The sequence below is a fragment of the Sceloporus occidentalis genome, unplaced genomic scaffold, assembly GCF_023333645.1.
Source record: "Sceloporus occidentalis isolate IW3139 unplaced genomic scaffold, rSceOcc1.0.p SCAF_5, whole genome shotgun sequence".
NCBI lineage: Eukaryota > Metazoa > Chordata > Lepidosauria > Squamata > Phrynosomatidae > Sceloporus > Sceloporus occidentalis.
This window is the reverse complement of record NW_028316985.1, coordinates 159,605,769-159,621,989: the sequence shown is the minus strand read 5'-3', so window position 1 is coordinate 159,621,989 and position 16,221 is coordinate 159,605,769. Positions and strand designations below refer to the sequence as shown.

The following is a 16,221-nucleotide window of genomic DNA, read 5'->3' as shown; positions in this document are numbered from 1 at the left end:
TAAAGGATTATGCATCAATGTTTATTTCAAAGTAAAATTGTTTATCTGCTTATTATCCTAAGATACATGGTTCTCTGCCTCATTTTATTATCAAAGGAATCCTAAAATGTAGGCTAGCTTGAGAAGGATTTACTAGTCCAAGATCACTCAGTGAGTATAACAGCTGAGTGAGGATGTATGATTCTGAGATGGTACAATGATGATCAAATAATCCAAGGTGTATGATACACATTGGCTCTTGTTTCTATAGAGAAACGTCATAATGATGGACTTTTTATTTGAAAGAATCCTTAAACATATGGACCATGGCTCATTCTGGGTCCTCCATAGGAGGATTTAAAGTGGCTGTGAGAATGATCTTGTGAATTGTACCCATGAAACAAAACATAAGCTCTGAATCCACCTGCAAGAAATATTGTGAAGTTTATTTGACTGTCCACCCTCCCTCCCTCTCTTACTCTCTCTCTCTCTCTCTCTCTCTCATTTGTTTTCTATTGGACAATAAGAAAAAACATTTTCTATTTATCCTTTCCCAACCTGTCATTAGACATTTTGAAAGGCATTCACAGTTTCTAAAAACATATCTGCTTATGATGTACACAAAAGGTCTTTAGAGTGTCTTCTTCCTGGAAGTATTAGTAGTTATGGTATGAAGTAATTGTGGTTTAACAATATTTTCTTTTTATTCAGTACTTGATACTCCAGAAGAACTGGAGAAGAAACGCATTTGCCGTATCATCACTCGAGACTTTCCACAGTACTTTGCAGTGGTATCACGGATCAAACAAGACAGTAACCTCATTGGACCTGAAGGTGGTGTGCTAAGTAGCACAGTAGTACCTCAAGTACAAGCTGTCTTTCCAGAGGGAGCACTAACAAAGCGAATTCGTGTTGGTCTTCAGGTGAGAGGGAAAAAAAAGTCAAGGCATTGCATTCTTTAACTGACATTTCTGTTATGAGTTTTGTCCCATGACTTTATCATTATTCTGGTTCCTTTGCTTTGTGTTCACTGTCCCCAAGTTCCTTGTTATCTATGGTGGGCAAACGGAGCCTGCTGTGATTAATAACTTATTCACCAAATTATGGAACCAACATTTAAAGTTGGACAAAATTTTCCTGGTATTAACATTTTTCATACTTAAATATTTTTAAAAAAATGTTTTGAAGGAAGAACTTTTCCAGGAAGCATAGTTTGTTTTTCATGCTTCCACAGTGCGGCTGCAGTTGCTCCTGGGAATGACTTCACATGATTACATAATAGTTCCAAGAACCATATATGAAAGAAAAAAATATGTGCCTCTTTTCTTCCAGGTAAATCATGGAAATAACACTATGCATCATGTTCTACCATTTCTGGGACAATTTCTGCCCCAGTTTGAAAGCATTTGGCAAGAGCCACACTTCCTTTTTATTATGTATATTTAAAGATCATAGTGGCTTAATTCCTATGGCTAGCTCCAATTAGATTAGACCTGCTGAATAAGTGAGATTCATAAAATGTTGAGTTGCCATTCAACAATTAATTAAATGGAACTAGCAATGGAATTTCAGCCATTGTGTTACTGCAGGTTTACTCAAAGCCTCACTACTATCCTGATCATGCATAACATAAAGAGGGAAAAAATGAAATGGTACATTTATTCCATTTGAATTTTGGGGAAAATAATTAAAGTTTGTTGAATCTGAGTTGGGACTTCTTTTATATTTTATAATTACAAACACACAAAGCTTCACTTTTTAATTTAAATTTAAAAAACACTCCAAATTAAATGTGTTTTGAGTTTACTAAATATGTGTTAAAGTTCTGAAAACTGTGTATGCATATTTGTATTTTTAAAAAATCTGAGTTGCAGCTTCTATAACCTTGTCTCTAAGACATTTAGTAAGTAATTTAGCTCAATTTTATTCAGCTGACATTTTTTTAAGACTATGATTATAGTTCTATAAGTCAGCTGTAACTTAGAAGGAAATTAGCAGAGATAAATAGTCTGAATGTGCAAACACTTGAAAGAATGCCTGGAAGATAAGATAAAGGGTACTGATAAGCTCATAAATCATTTTATGATTTTTGAATGAATTATGTAAAATTATGAAGCTGTCCAATTTGTCTCTTGTGCCCCATCTTGAACCCATATAGCTTCAAAGATTTTTCATAGAATTCTTTGTAGAAGCTTTTTCTCTTCACAGTTGAGTGAAATATTAAGTGCTCAGAAGCATTGGTCCACTACAACTCACAAAGATATTCACACTGGGAAGTTCCTCTTGTTATTATTTTAAAGTTTAATGGCAGTTGGATAGAGGAGACCAGTTGAAGTCAACTGTAATCAGCAAATGGAATTCTAATTAAAAGAGGAGGCATTACCTAGCAATTGGGATGGGAAACATAATCACTTTTAACACAGTTAGCCATTGTCAAGGTCTGTTTTCATTTTGTTCCTATCTTTGGATAGGCCCAACCTATGCACAATGAGCTTGTAAAGAAGATTTTAGGCAACAAAGCCACATTCAGCCCTATTGTCACACTGGAACCCAGAAGAAGAAAATTTCATAAACCAATTACAATGACTATTCCTGTTCCCAAAGCTTCCAGTGATATGATGATTAATGGATATGGGGGTGAAACGCCCACTTTAAGACTACTATGCAGTATAACAGGTAGGTTAATAAGAAATGTTTTTGTAAGTCTATGCAGAATGGTGAAAATATATAAAGATGTTCACTAAAGCATAAAACTTTTTGAACTCATTGCTTTGCCAGTGCTCACAAAATGAAATAAACTACATTGAATTAATATTTTGCATCTTGGAACACAACTAATGTGAGCATGCATTTGAAAAACAACAACACCTTAATCTGTTACAGATAGAACTATTCTCCCCCCTCCCCTTAATACAGTCAGCACTCCATCTCCGCAGATTCAACCATCCACAGCTTGAATATATTTTTAAAAATATGTAAATTCCAGAAAGCACACCTTGATTTTGCCATTTTATATAAGGGACACCATTTTACTATCCATTGTATTTAATGGGACCTGAACATCCATGGATTTTGGTATCCACAGGGAGTCCTGGAACCAAACCCCAGTAGATACCAAGGACCCACTGTACTGGCAGAAGATAATTTTGTTCAGGAGTATCAGACATAAGCCAAACATTTTTTCAGTCTTTATATAATGAATATATTTTTGTCTTATGGATTAAAAGGTTTATGTCTGGATCAGTCTTCCAGCAGTGGACAATTATATTTTCAACAGACATTGGTCCTAATTTAATGTAACATAATTAGGAATGTTTTGGCTAAGAACAGTATTATGTTTCAACACTAATTTTTTCTAGACATTTTGAAGATTTTGCTATTTGTCCTCTCTTTTTTTCTTTTAGGTGGAGTAACACCTGCTCAGTGGGAAGACATTACAGGAACAACGCCATTAACATTTGTCAATGAATGTGTTTCCTTCACCACAAATGTATCTGCCAGGTATCACCATTAAGAAAACTATACATACAGAAGCATATACTTTGAAGTTTTCACATAATGGTTTATACGTACAGTAGACCCACTGACTAACTTAAACGCCATTAAGTTAAATGAAACTACCATAAGGATGTCTAAATCTTATATTTAATAATAATAATAATAATAAATTTTATTTGTATGATGCTTTTCCACAGATCAAAGCGGTTTACAACCATAGAAAACCATTACAACCATAAAAAACCGTTACAAACACCTCTAGATAAAAACCAATTATACAAAATTTAAAACACAGTCATACAGCAAGGTAAGGCAGGGAATCAATGGCATCAACATACACAGCTTCATTGATCAGGGGGGAAGGCTTGACAAAAAAGGAAGGTTTTAAGCCTTTTCTTAAATGTTTCTAGGGGGGTCGTCAAACGGAGCTCCTCGGGAAGGCTATTCCAGATTCGTGGGAACGCCACTGAAAAGGCCATCTGGGATGTAGAAAAATATTTGGAAGGTGGAATTTCCATAAGATTATTCCCGGATGTTCTGAGTGTGCGGGGCGGATTATATGGGGAGATGCGGTCCCTCAAGTAACTCGGGCCCAAGCCATGTAGGGCTTTATAGGTAATAACCAACACCTTGTATTGCTCTCGGAAGCGAACAGGCAGCCAGTGAAGATCTTTTAAAATAGGTGTTATATGGTCAAACCTAGATGTACCGGTGACCAGTCTGGCTGTCATATTTTGTACTAACTGAAGCTTCCGGGCTTGGTACAAGGGTAGCCCCACGTAGAGCGCTTTACAGAAATCTAGACGAGAGGTTACCAGAGCATGTACCACAGTTTCAAGGTCCCTTTGGCCCAGGTAGGGTCGCAGTTGGCGTATCAACCGAAGTTGATAGCAAGCACTTCTGACCGTTGCATCTACTTGAGATGTCAACTGCAGAGATGAGTCCAGAAGTACTCCTAGACTGCGAACTTCGTCCTTCAGGGGAAGTGTAATCCTATTCAGGACAGGTGGATAAATTTCCTTCCCCGGGCCTGGGGAACCTATCACAAGCACTTCCGTTTTCTCTGGATTCAGACTGAGTTTGTTTTCCCTCATCCAGCCCATTACCAACTCCAGGCAGGCATTCAGAGGAGAGACGCCATCCTTAGTCACTGCACCAGTCGGAGACACAGAGAAACATATTTGGGTATCATCAGCATATTGATAACACCGCGCCCCATGTCTCCGGATGATCTCTCCCAGTGGTTTCATGTAAATGTTGAAAGTGGGGGACAAAATAGCTCCCTGAGGGACACAATATGTGAATTCCCTCTTAGAGGAGCAAGTGTCCCCCAACTGCACCATCTGGAATCTGCCCGAGAGGTAGGAATGGAACCACTGGAGTGCAGTGCCCCCGATGCCCAGCTCTCTCAGGCATTCCAGAAGAATACCATGGTCAATGGTATCGAAAGCCTCTGAGATGTCCAAAAGCACCAACAGGGTCACACTTCCCCTGTTGATGCCCAGACGGAGATCATCGACTAAGGTGACAATGGCAGTCTCAACTCCATATCCCGCTATGAAGCCAGTTTGAAATGGGTCCAGATAATCGGTTTCATCCAAGACTGCTTGGAGTTGGAAGGCGACTGCTCTCTCGATCACCTTACCCAGAAATAGCAACAATGAGACCGGTCTGTAGTTATTCCTTACCAGGAGGTCTAGGGAGGGGTTTTTTTAGCAACGGTTTGACTGTCGCTAGCTTTAAACTTGATGGAAATTTTCCCTCCCTGAAGGATGCATTGATTATACGTTGTAACAACAATGTTACAGCATTCCCACCCTGGGCAGTCAGCCAAGAAGGACAGGGATCAAGAGAGCAGCATATTTATTGTATCTCCATCCCTAGGCATGCTCACCAAATTTGGAAGGCCAGATCCAGATGTAGGCATGTGCCACTGTGCTGGCAGAAAGGGATATCCATGACCACTCCTTCCCCTGGCAACCCCTTTAGCCCCTGAAAATAATACACTGAGATTTGGGGAAAGGGAATCTTCATAAACAGGATGGAGATACTGTTCATGTCTTTCAGTAGAAAGCAAATTCCAAATCTAGCCCAATATTTCAAATGCTCAAAAGTCACACACCTTCTGCTTTGCTTTGATTTTTTTCTAAAGGTGTTTTAAAAGTTGTAATACCAGCTACATGTATGATCCTCCATTAATTCTTAATTTTAAAAGACTACTACTACTATTATTGTTGTTGATATTACATATAATGGACCTGAAATATATTTAAATTGATTTGATACAATATTGACTATGATATTAATGATATTAAACTACAAGGAATTAAATGTTCTATAATATTGTGTATGATATTGATTACCCTGTTATATTAGTGCACTTAGGCCTTATCTGCACTGTCCAGGATACTCCACAGCTCCTCCACCTGCCTCCATTAATTTGGCCTCTGTTTCTGCACAACAGTGGCAGACTGTATCAACATCCTTCCAAGTGGCCTGGCACATTCACCACTGCAGCGGGTCTCTCACATCTGAGGTCAGAATGAGGTACCCAGTACATGGTTGGGTACTTCAATCTGATTTCAAGAATGAGTGAGCCATGGTGGTGGCAGACATGCCTGAGAGCTCGGCAGCATGCCCATGTACACTGCCACTATGGTGCAGAAACAGAGGCCTCCAGATCTTCCTGGAATAGTAGTAGCAGTAGTAGTAATAATATTTATTTTTATCCCGCCCCTCTGCACATCGCAATCAGGGTGGCTTATAGCATTAAAATACATAATCCGTATACAACAATGCTACCCTCCTTAAAATGTCATTAAACAATTTGCAATATAAAACATAACTTAAAATAATACACAATAAAATAATAGTAGATATAGCAGATCAGGTCCAACAATTAGATATTTTTTCTAGTGGCCGAGTATCTGTTTGGGAAAGGCCTGCCAGAAAAATAACAGAAACACTATGTTTTTACCTGAGAGAACATATCTCTCGGAATCTCTAGGTCCTCCAGTGCAAATCTGTGGTCAACATCTGCCAGGCATTGACCACAGAATTGCATTGGAGGAGCTACAAATGCCTAATGGAGTGTTCTCTCTAGGAATCTCTAGGTTCCTCAACACGACTTTTGGTTAAAGCTGACCACAGAGTTGCGCTGGAGGACCTAGATATTTCCAGAGAGAACATATTAATAAAATCCATGGATAATCAGGTCCACAAAAGTCAGAGCCACAAACATGGAGGGAGGACTGTATAGGGTTTGGGTTCCTGGTGACGCAGTGGAAGATCCAGGTAAGTTTATAAAAATTCATATTAAGGCTGTTAAACCCCAGTTCTGGTGCAGAATGTACCAGATGCCATTCAGACTGGCCGCAGCAGAACTGGATTTGGTATATGTGTTGTCCAATCAGGACAACACCAGAATGGAAGACAGGAGGGAATGGACCTCTTTGGCATACAAACAAATCTAGTCTAGAGTCCAGAAGCCTATTTTATACCTAGTGCAGAATTTCAAACTTAGTTTGTAAATATTAATTTTTGGGACTATATCTCCCAGGAACCTTTGGGACATGCTAGAAGTTTTAGCCCAGATGTATAAAGTTTCCAGCCTCTGTGCTGAAATTGTTGCCATCAAGTATTTCTATCAACCATTATAAAATATGTGGAATCAGTACTATGTTGTGATTTCTGGACTTCTTTCACAAATTCTGATTTGCTTTTTCACATTGGTTGACCTTATTTTATAACTATTTTAATTGTTTCTACAATTTCAGGTTTTGGTTGATAGATTGTCGACAAATACAGGAATCTGTTACCTTTGCATCTCAAGTGTATAGAGAGATCATTTGTGTTCCCTACATGGCCAAATTTGTAGTATTTGCCAAATCTCAGGATCCCATAGAAGCCCGACTAAGATGCTTCTGCATGACAGATGATAAGGTTGATAAAACATTAGAACAACAAGAAAACTTTGCTGAAGTTGCTCGAAGCCGGGATGTTGAGGTATTGTATAAGAGCATACAACACTAATTCTTCATTAAATTATATATTTCTAAAGCTATACTTTCCACTTCCTTTTGGGTTCAGAAATGAGAAGCAGAATGAAGGACAAAAATACCTCCTTTTCAGCATTAGGAACAAAACAGACAATATGTTAAATGCATAACCATATTTGCATAGGTGGAATGTTAAATGCGTGATTGTATTGGCATATCTTTATCTTGAGAAAATGAGAGCCCTTAGGAATTACCAGTCCAAATCAGTACCATGGCACAAACATTAGACCTGTTCTGTTTTCTTGACCGCACCACTATCTTAAATTTATTATATTTGTATCTCGCTCTTTTTCCAGAGGCTTCACAACATTAAAAAAGTACAATTAAAAACATATTAAAATACATTAAAAAGGAATTAAATTATTACAATATTAAAACAGATAGTTATTAAAAGAATAAAACACATTTTAAAAAGATAAAACTATATATACAGTGGACCCTTGTTATACACTAGGGTTTGGTTCCAAGATCCCCCGTGTATAACAAAATCCGTGTACGCTCAAGTCCCATTAAATATAATGACATAGCAAAATGGTGTCCCTTATAAAAAATGGAAAATCAAGGTTTGATATTTGAAATTTATACTTTTTTGGAACATTTTCAAACTGTGGATGCTTAAATCCGTGTATAAAAAAATCCATGTATAAGAAGGGCCGACTGTATATAAAACTGTATCAAATTTATTAAAATGGTACAATATCCCAGCCTGTCCTTATAGCAATTCCTTAAAAGCCTGTCTGAACAGGTAGGTTTTAACCTGTCGGCGGAAGGTGATCAAGGAGGGAGTCATTCTGATCTCCCTGGGTAGGGAGTTCCAGAGTCTAGGATCAGCCACTGAGAAGGCCCTCTCTCACGTCCCCCACCAACTGTGCTTGTGATTGTGTTGGGATGGAGAGAAGGGCCTCTTCAGAGGATCTCAGAGTCCAGACCAGTTCATACCAGGATAAGCAGTCTGCCAAATAGTGTGGACCTGAGCCATATAGGGCTTTATAGGTAGTAACCAGCACCTTGAATTGTGTCTGGAAACAAATTGGCAGCCAATTAAGCTGTTCCACAGGGGGGGGGGGTCTCTGTAATCTGCCCCTGGTAGCAGCCTGGTAGCAGCTCTTTAAACCAATTGAATTTTCTGAACACTCTTCAAAGCCCCATGTACAGCCCATTACAGTAGTCCAAACAGGATGTAACCAAGGCATGTACCACAGTGGCTAGATCTGGCATTTCAAAGAATGGGTGCAGCTGGCGCAAAAGTTTTAAATGCGTGAAAGCACTCCTAGCAGAGACGTGGGCCTCCAGGTTAAAAATAATCAGTCAACTTGGAGTACCCCCAAACTGTGAACCTGTTTCTTCATGGGGGGTGGGTGGGTGGGTGTGTGACCCCATCTAACACAGGCTGGATCCCTATTCCCTGATCTGCCTTCCGATTGACCAGGAGCACTTCTGTCTTGTCTGGATTAAGTTTCAACTTGTTTGCCCTCATCCAGTCCATTACTGATGACAAACACGGTTTAGGACCAGGACAGAAAAGTTATTAGTTTACATTTTAAAAGAAAATGTTAGCAGATACTATTTAACAAGACATAAATCACAGTATAATGTGGAGTTATTGCATTCTAGGAACTCCATAAGGCTACTAAAGAATTCTAGTTTAGTCACTATAAAGGGTTATAAGAATAGCATTTGTGATTAATTTAGTTATTCTTGTTCTTTTTTAACCATATGTAGGTACTAGAAGGTAAACCTATTTATGTGGACTGTTTTGGGAATCTAGTGCCATTAACGAAGAGTGGCCAACATCATATATTCAGTTTTTATGCCTTCAAAGAAAATAGACTTCCATTGTTTGTCAAGGTAATGTATAGGAGTCTATATTGGGACTTTGGCTTTATTGTGGGGTAACTGTTGAGAACATTAATCATCATGGATCAGGAGAGATGTTTTGCATACACATCCATTCAAAGTCAGGTGTTTGATGCAGACCATTGCGACAAACATTCATTGACTGGAGGTTGTATGGCCTCCTGCGGGGACCAAAATATCTCAGTTTTGTCCCTGTAAATTTACAGCGCTTTATAAATAAAGGTTAATAATAATAATAATACTCCACATTCTCATCCACCTCAAATTTTAATAAAAAATGGCCTGCTCCCGAAATCATCTAGGGCTATGATGGACAGTTTGGTCACATCTTCTGTATCACATCATCTGATTTAGGACTACATGTCCTAAGTCAGGTAATACTGGATGGCCAGTCCCAATAAGGTTTTTTAATGGGCCAGGAGGGGGTTATTGTACTCTTATTCACTTTACTACATTTTATATGGTTTTAAATTTTTAAAATTTGTGCTGTTTATTACAGGATCACATACTTGTTTTTAAAATATCTTTGTATTTTAATGAAAGTTTTTTAGCTGTTATCAGTTTAATCTATCAATAATCTACATTGTGCCCCATATTAAGTGAAAGGCAGGAAGTAAATGAGAACCAGTGTGGTGTAATGGTTTGAGTATTAGACTATGACTCTGGAGATCAGGGTTTTAATCCCTGCTCAGCTATGGAAGTGCATTGGGTGACCTTGGGCAAGTCACACACTCCCAGCCTCCAATGGAAATTAAGACAAACCTCCATTGAACATAATCTTGTCAAGTAGGCCCTGTGATAGGTTCAGTTTAGGGTCACCGTAACTCCAAAAAGGTTTGAAGGCACACGGCAACAATGAAATAAATAAATAAACAACAAATAAAAGGAGAGTTTGGTCTTTTTTTTTTGCAAATGGAATTTGTGTGAGTATTTCGGAGAGGGTGCCCTTGGAGGGCAAAAAATGACTTGGAAACACCATGCAGCCCCCATGCTTTACTCCCTCTTCCCTCAATGTACACATTCTCTGTGATACTGTCCCTTGAAATGTAGTGGTATTCACTTGTCATGGATAAAATGTCACAGATAAATAGATTCCAGCACCCCTCCCCCCCCCCCTTTTTAACCCACTTGAAGTTTTCAGCAAGGCTATCAGGGCTATGGATAAATATGACTTTATTTTAGATCTGTGGTTATCTGATCAATTTACACAACTTGATATTTAAAATGGTTTTCCCATTTCCAGAGGCTTATAGATATGGATCATGAGAATCTTTTCATCCCCTTTGGATGCATTCATAATCTATGGTTTTACAGCTCTTCCATTTTTATGCACTAGGTTCGGGACACAACTCAAGAACCTTGTGGACGCTTGTCATTCATGAAGGAACCCAAATCATCACGAGGCCTAGTTCATCAAGCTATCTGCAATCTGAATATCACATTACCAGTTTACACAAAGGTATTTCACAATATAGAGACAGGAACGTTGCTCTTTTACTGAACTGATACCTAAAAATATGAGCGAGCTGTTCTTTATTGCACCACAATTTATAATCTACTTGCCATTTTTTATAATCCACTGTTATACTTTGGGGTCTCAAAACGGTCGCCGCCATTTTGTACATCCTGGGGACGTATTAGGGTTAGGTGCGTGCGTAAGGCACGCACTTTCCCTAACCCTAGTATGTCCACAGGACGTACTTTACGCCTGTGCAGAATGGGCCTATGATAGCATCACCATATATCAGAGTTTACTTGAAGGCATATAACAAAAATATAATACAAGGGATTATATATCCCAACAGCCAGTACTGGAAGAACCAATTCCCATTATACTTCTGCCTCAATTCTGGTATGTTTGGAGGAGAATGCTTATAATATCACAAAATAGCTTCAATATCTGAGTTTTCTTTTATGGCCTTCTTTTCCTTCTACAAAATGATCTGTAATCATCCCATTTTGCACATCACACTTTTCACTGGTTAATCATTTAGGCTGCATTTACACTGTCGAAATAATGAAGTTTGACACTACTTTAACTGCCATGGTTCCATCCTACAGAATAGTTTTGTGAGGCACCAGCACTTTTTGATAAAGAAGGTTAATGAACTTGTACAAATCCCAGGTTTGTGTAGGATGGAACTACAACACAAACAACCTCATTTCTGAATTGTAGATGCACCCTCAGTGAAGCAACAGGAGACTTTTCAAACACATTCTGGATTCAGACCTGGTGCCTAAACAACAATGTTCCAGGTCTGATGATGGTGGTGATGGTGGTGATGGTGATTATGTTTATTTCTTACCTGGCTCTCCCCATGGATTGTGCAGGGAACAACAACAAATCAATAAGACATACACATTTTGAAACAGTCCACATTTAAAATTCACCATTTCATCTGGATAAACCCTCTGTCAGAGACTGGTCTTCAATACTGTTTTAAATCTGTACAGTGTATTCAGCTGTTGAATGTCTTCTAGCAGATTATTCCAGTCTAGGGGTGGCTGAAGAAAAAGTCCTCTGGCTGACAGTTGCCAGCCTAGTCTGACTGGAGTAAATGTCCACCAGAGGACCTGAGTATATGGGGTGGATTATATGGAAGGAGGTGATCCTGTAGGTAACCTGGATTAATAGGCATTATTAATCAGCAAAATGCCAACATTTATGAGTAGACTTTGTTTAAAAAAATCATTTTAGTCCCTAGCTTTTCTAAATTGAACTGATTATTGTGTTCCCCTTTTTTTCCTCCTCAGGGAAAAGTGCAAAAATTGTGTTCGTTTTGTACTCTTGCCAGTTGAATATGACCAGAAATCATTCTTGTCCTTTAACTGCCTCCTCTCTTTCCTTGCTCTGTTTCTCTCTTTTCTTGCATGACATATTGGGCTTAAAGGAATCAGAATCAGATCAAGAACAGGAAGAAGAGGTAATTTTGTTAATAGATTAGTATACTGTAAAATTACTGTGACTATGGCCCAAATAGCCTTGTTAGCCTAGAGGAAGGGTCAGCAATCCTCTCCTCCTCACTTGACCACACAGAGCTAAAGATAGACTCTCAGGTGTCATGAATAGCTTTTTAATGGGTAGTGTGAGATGGGAGGCAGACCAACCACAGTGCATATGCCTGTTTTGAATTTCACCATATGCTTTTGCCTTATATTTACTTAGAGCAGGTCAGTAAAATACAGAATCTTGATCATAAACTGTAAGAAGTTTTGAATGAATCAGAACTCTTTATTTGTCACAAATAAATATAAAAATGGTTATGCCATTTTTGGATGACAGATGACAGAGTTACTGGCCTTGTTCTGCTGTAGCACTGAAGTATGGTTTAGCAAACATACACCATATAGGTATTGGGCTACCCTAGATTCCCTCTTTTTTGTGTCCGCAATCATCAGACTGGCCAACAGAAACTGCAGTGGTGGAAGTGTGTCTGCTGCAGTGAGCAGCACAATAGAAAATAAAACAGTCCTAACACATTTTGAAATGTGATAGAACAGGGATCTGTTATTGCATGACACTCTGGCATTCTTCTGTTCAAGTTGTTATCAGATTTGGATGTTTGCTACAGCCTCTGCCATCATCATAATGGTAGACATAGTGTTGGCCATAGTGGACAAAAGATGGGCCCCTGAAGGGTTGCAGGCTGGCCAGCCAATGTGGTGCCCTCCCCTCATTTAGTATTACATGAAGGAGCCTTGAATCTATAGTACTACTATAGTACTACTCTTAGAACAGTAGCTGCTACCTCTGATTTTAACTAATTACAGTTTAGCATTGCATCAGAATATGAACAAATTATGGTTAATCTCGATTGGTGTAATGACACAAACCAATTTCAAATGGTGCTTTATGAAATTGAATTGTTTCAATAAACCATGTTCAAGATTAACCATAGTTTAGGCTCAAGTCATAATGCTAAAATACAATTAAGCAACAATAGAAAGAAAAGATTCTTCACAACCATGGCAGAGGGGTGGGAGGTTGAAAAACATGAGACTCATTCACAAAACACTACATCAGAGGTAGGCAAAGGGCAGGCACTTCCCAAGCTGAATATTCCTGCACTAAAACATAATTTAGCATTATGCCCAATCAAGGCCAGTGTTTTGAAATTTCTAGCAAAAGAAATACCATGTTTAAAAGATTTCATTAGGAATATTTTTTATATTTGAAAGTGTGAAAGCAGGTATTAGTTTTAATTGATGCCATGTTCAATTGTGTTTCAAATGTAAAAAGCAGTTGAAGGAGAGTATGAATAACCCTCAGGTAAAGTCTTTACATGTTTAAAACTGCTAAGCTAATTTATTAAGATACTTTTTGAAGAATCTCATAATCACTGCAACTAGTGAATCTTCTACTTCATTGGCCATGCAAGCAGGACAATTTGGAGAATGTCTTAAATCAGGATGTCATCAAAAGACATGGGCAGTCCAATCTGCTGTTGGCTTGTCAATATGTATACCTTTTAATTGGATAGATACATTTCCTCTTGAGCTTTTTTTTTCTTGCCCAGCAGTAGCAATCATAACCAATAATATTTAGAAGAAAGAATGTGTTACCCTAGGTTTATGAATAGGAGGTTTCTGGAAATTTTCTGCAGTTGCTACAAAGAGCTGGAACTAATAATCCTTTTTGATCAGTTAACGGACCTGGTTCTAGCACAATTTCATCTATGTAATAAAAACAAAAGAATCCAGTGGCACCTTAAAGTCTAGCATATTCAGTATAGTATGAGGTTCCTTAAACTATAGCTCACTTTATCAGATGCAAGAAATGTTATCCAGAACTCAGTGTGTATACTTCTTTTTTATTTATTAAATGTAGAAAAAATGACATAAAAATAAAATGCATACACATACACAAACATACCCTTAGAACTCAAGGTATATACTTAGGCTTGTGTAAGCCAGTGTGGTGTTGTGGTTTGAGCATTGGACTACAACTCTGGAGACCAGGGTTCAAATCCCTGCTTGGCCATGGAAACCCAGTGGGTCATCCTGAGCAAGTCATACTAATTCAGCCACAGAATTAGCAAAGGCAAATCCCCTCTGAATAAGTATTGCCAAGAAAACCCCATGGTAGGGTCACCGTAAGGTCTACATCAGTTGAATCTACTTGAAGACACACAATAACAAACCTATGATTGTAGAGAGCTGTGTGATATAGTGGTTTGAATGATGGACTGGGACTCTAGGAAAGGATAGTTAGAATCCCTGCTCAGCCAAGAAAACCCTTAGGTAAGTCACACATTCTCAGTCTCAGAGAAAGGCCATGCCGAACACCTCTTAACAAATCTTGACAAGAAAACCCTGTGATGGTTTCACCTTAGGGTCATCTTAAGTAATGAATGATTTGAAACCAACAATTAACGATTGCAGTTAAGACTGTAGACAGTGAGTTCAGAAGAAATAGTTATGTTAGTTACACTGTTTATTCATAAAACTGTTGCTGATAACACATTCTGGTACTAATACCAAAGGGAAATGATGTATCTTTAAAACTAACCATTGTAGCCCATGAAAACTTATGCTGAAACAAACAGATTAGTTTTAGAAGTGCCAAAAGACTGCTTTTTCCTTCCCTTTTTGTTCTCAAAACAGACTAATACAGATATAGGTTTGAAAATTGTTCTACTAAGTAAGCCAATTAATAAATGTAGTCTGAAAAGTCACCATTATCCCTGTTCAAATCTCTGAAGATTGACTGGAACTTGCAAATGGATTATAGCTCAGCAGCCTCTAACTCTAATCTTCCATGGGTTTTTATATTATAATAATAATATAATCATAACAAATCAAAATTTTTCTATTAATCCAGTTTTTATTATTTTCCAGAACTGAATATGAGACCCAACAAATTAGTCCCAAGGATATAAACCATAGATACCAGTTGATTTTAAAATAAAATTCCAGTCTTAAGCTTACAAATGTATAATCTGGTTATCTTTGACTGCCAGTGTTCCCACTTTTTGCTGCTACTCTTCTGGAACTTTTTATAAATTAAGAACATGAATAATCTAGTTGCTACTTCTATTTTGTTGATAATTTCGCAACATCACTTTTAATGGCTACTATTTTAAATACTAACTTTCATCATAAATGTAATAAATTTACAATGTATTAGCTGTACATTCTAGTAATGCAAAAAATATACCACCCAGTTTCAGCACTCATTTAAAGGCATTCAATTTGAATTCCTTTGGTCTGAACAATTAAGCTGCTGTCTTAAGCATGCCGATGAGGAAGACTGCCAACCTTGAATGACTTCTAAGCATACTTATGACTGAGCTGTGAGTTTCATTTGTACATAACAACACTAAACTGAATCCACTTTAGCTTAGGTAGTGTTTCTGGTAACACATTCCAGTAGTTATTTTAACTAAGAGATACTGTAACTGTTTTATTCTGTGTTCTCTTTCAGACTGAGATGACATCAGAAAAACGTAAGATTTTAATAAAAATGTAATCATACATACCAAAGTTGTCTAATGTTAAAGTTAAGCATGAGAGAGATTGACAGCTCTAATTTCCACATATTCGTTTTGAAATAGAGAAATGCAATAATACTGCTTTTAGAAGAAATGTTTTACTTATTTAACTTTATACTAATAACTGAACTTAAAGTACTAAGACAGTTCATTCCCTTTTCTTTTGACATCCCTGATGACCCTGCTATTGCTATTAGTCTCATATAAAACCTCATGTTATGATTTGTTTTCTTTTTATGTATTTCTGTTGACAAAAAGTCATTGTGTTGTACAAATCAACTACAGTATCACCTTTAAAAATAAAACTACCTAAAGTAATTACCACAATTCTACATGCA

At 37.8% G+C, this 16,221-nt stretch overlaps 1 protein-coding gene across 12 annotated transcripts in view; it reads left to right on the top strand.

Moving 5' to 3' along the window:
• The window catches only part of ANK2 (ankyrin 2), a 404,131-nt gene that overhangs the window by 355,828 nt on the left and 32,082 nt on the right, over positions 1-16,221 (top strand). For 11 of the 12 annotated variants that reach the window (XM_089525945.1, XM_089525937.1, XM_089525940.1 and 8 more), the window contains 8 exons: positions 691-902; positions 2,451-2,655; positions 3,384-3,480; positions 7,254-7,482; positions 9,258-9,383; positions 10,729-10,851; positions 12,284-12,316; positions 15,817-15,838. In XM_089525945.1, coding sequence (XP_089382071.1) covers positions 691-902; positions 2,451-2,655; positions 3,384-3,480; positions 7,254-7,482; positions 9,258-9,383; positions 10,729-10,851; positions 12,284-12,316; positions 15,817-15,838 — 1,047 coding nt within the window. The remainder of the gene's footprint in view (positions 1-690; positions 903-2,450; positions 2,656-3,383; positions 3,481-7,253; positions 7,483-9,257; positions 9,384-10,728; positions 10,852-12,283; positions 12,317-15,816; positions 15,839-16,221) is intronic. The other variant, XM_089525944.1, reaches the window with a different exon arrangement.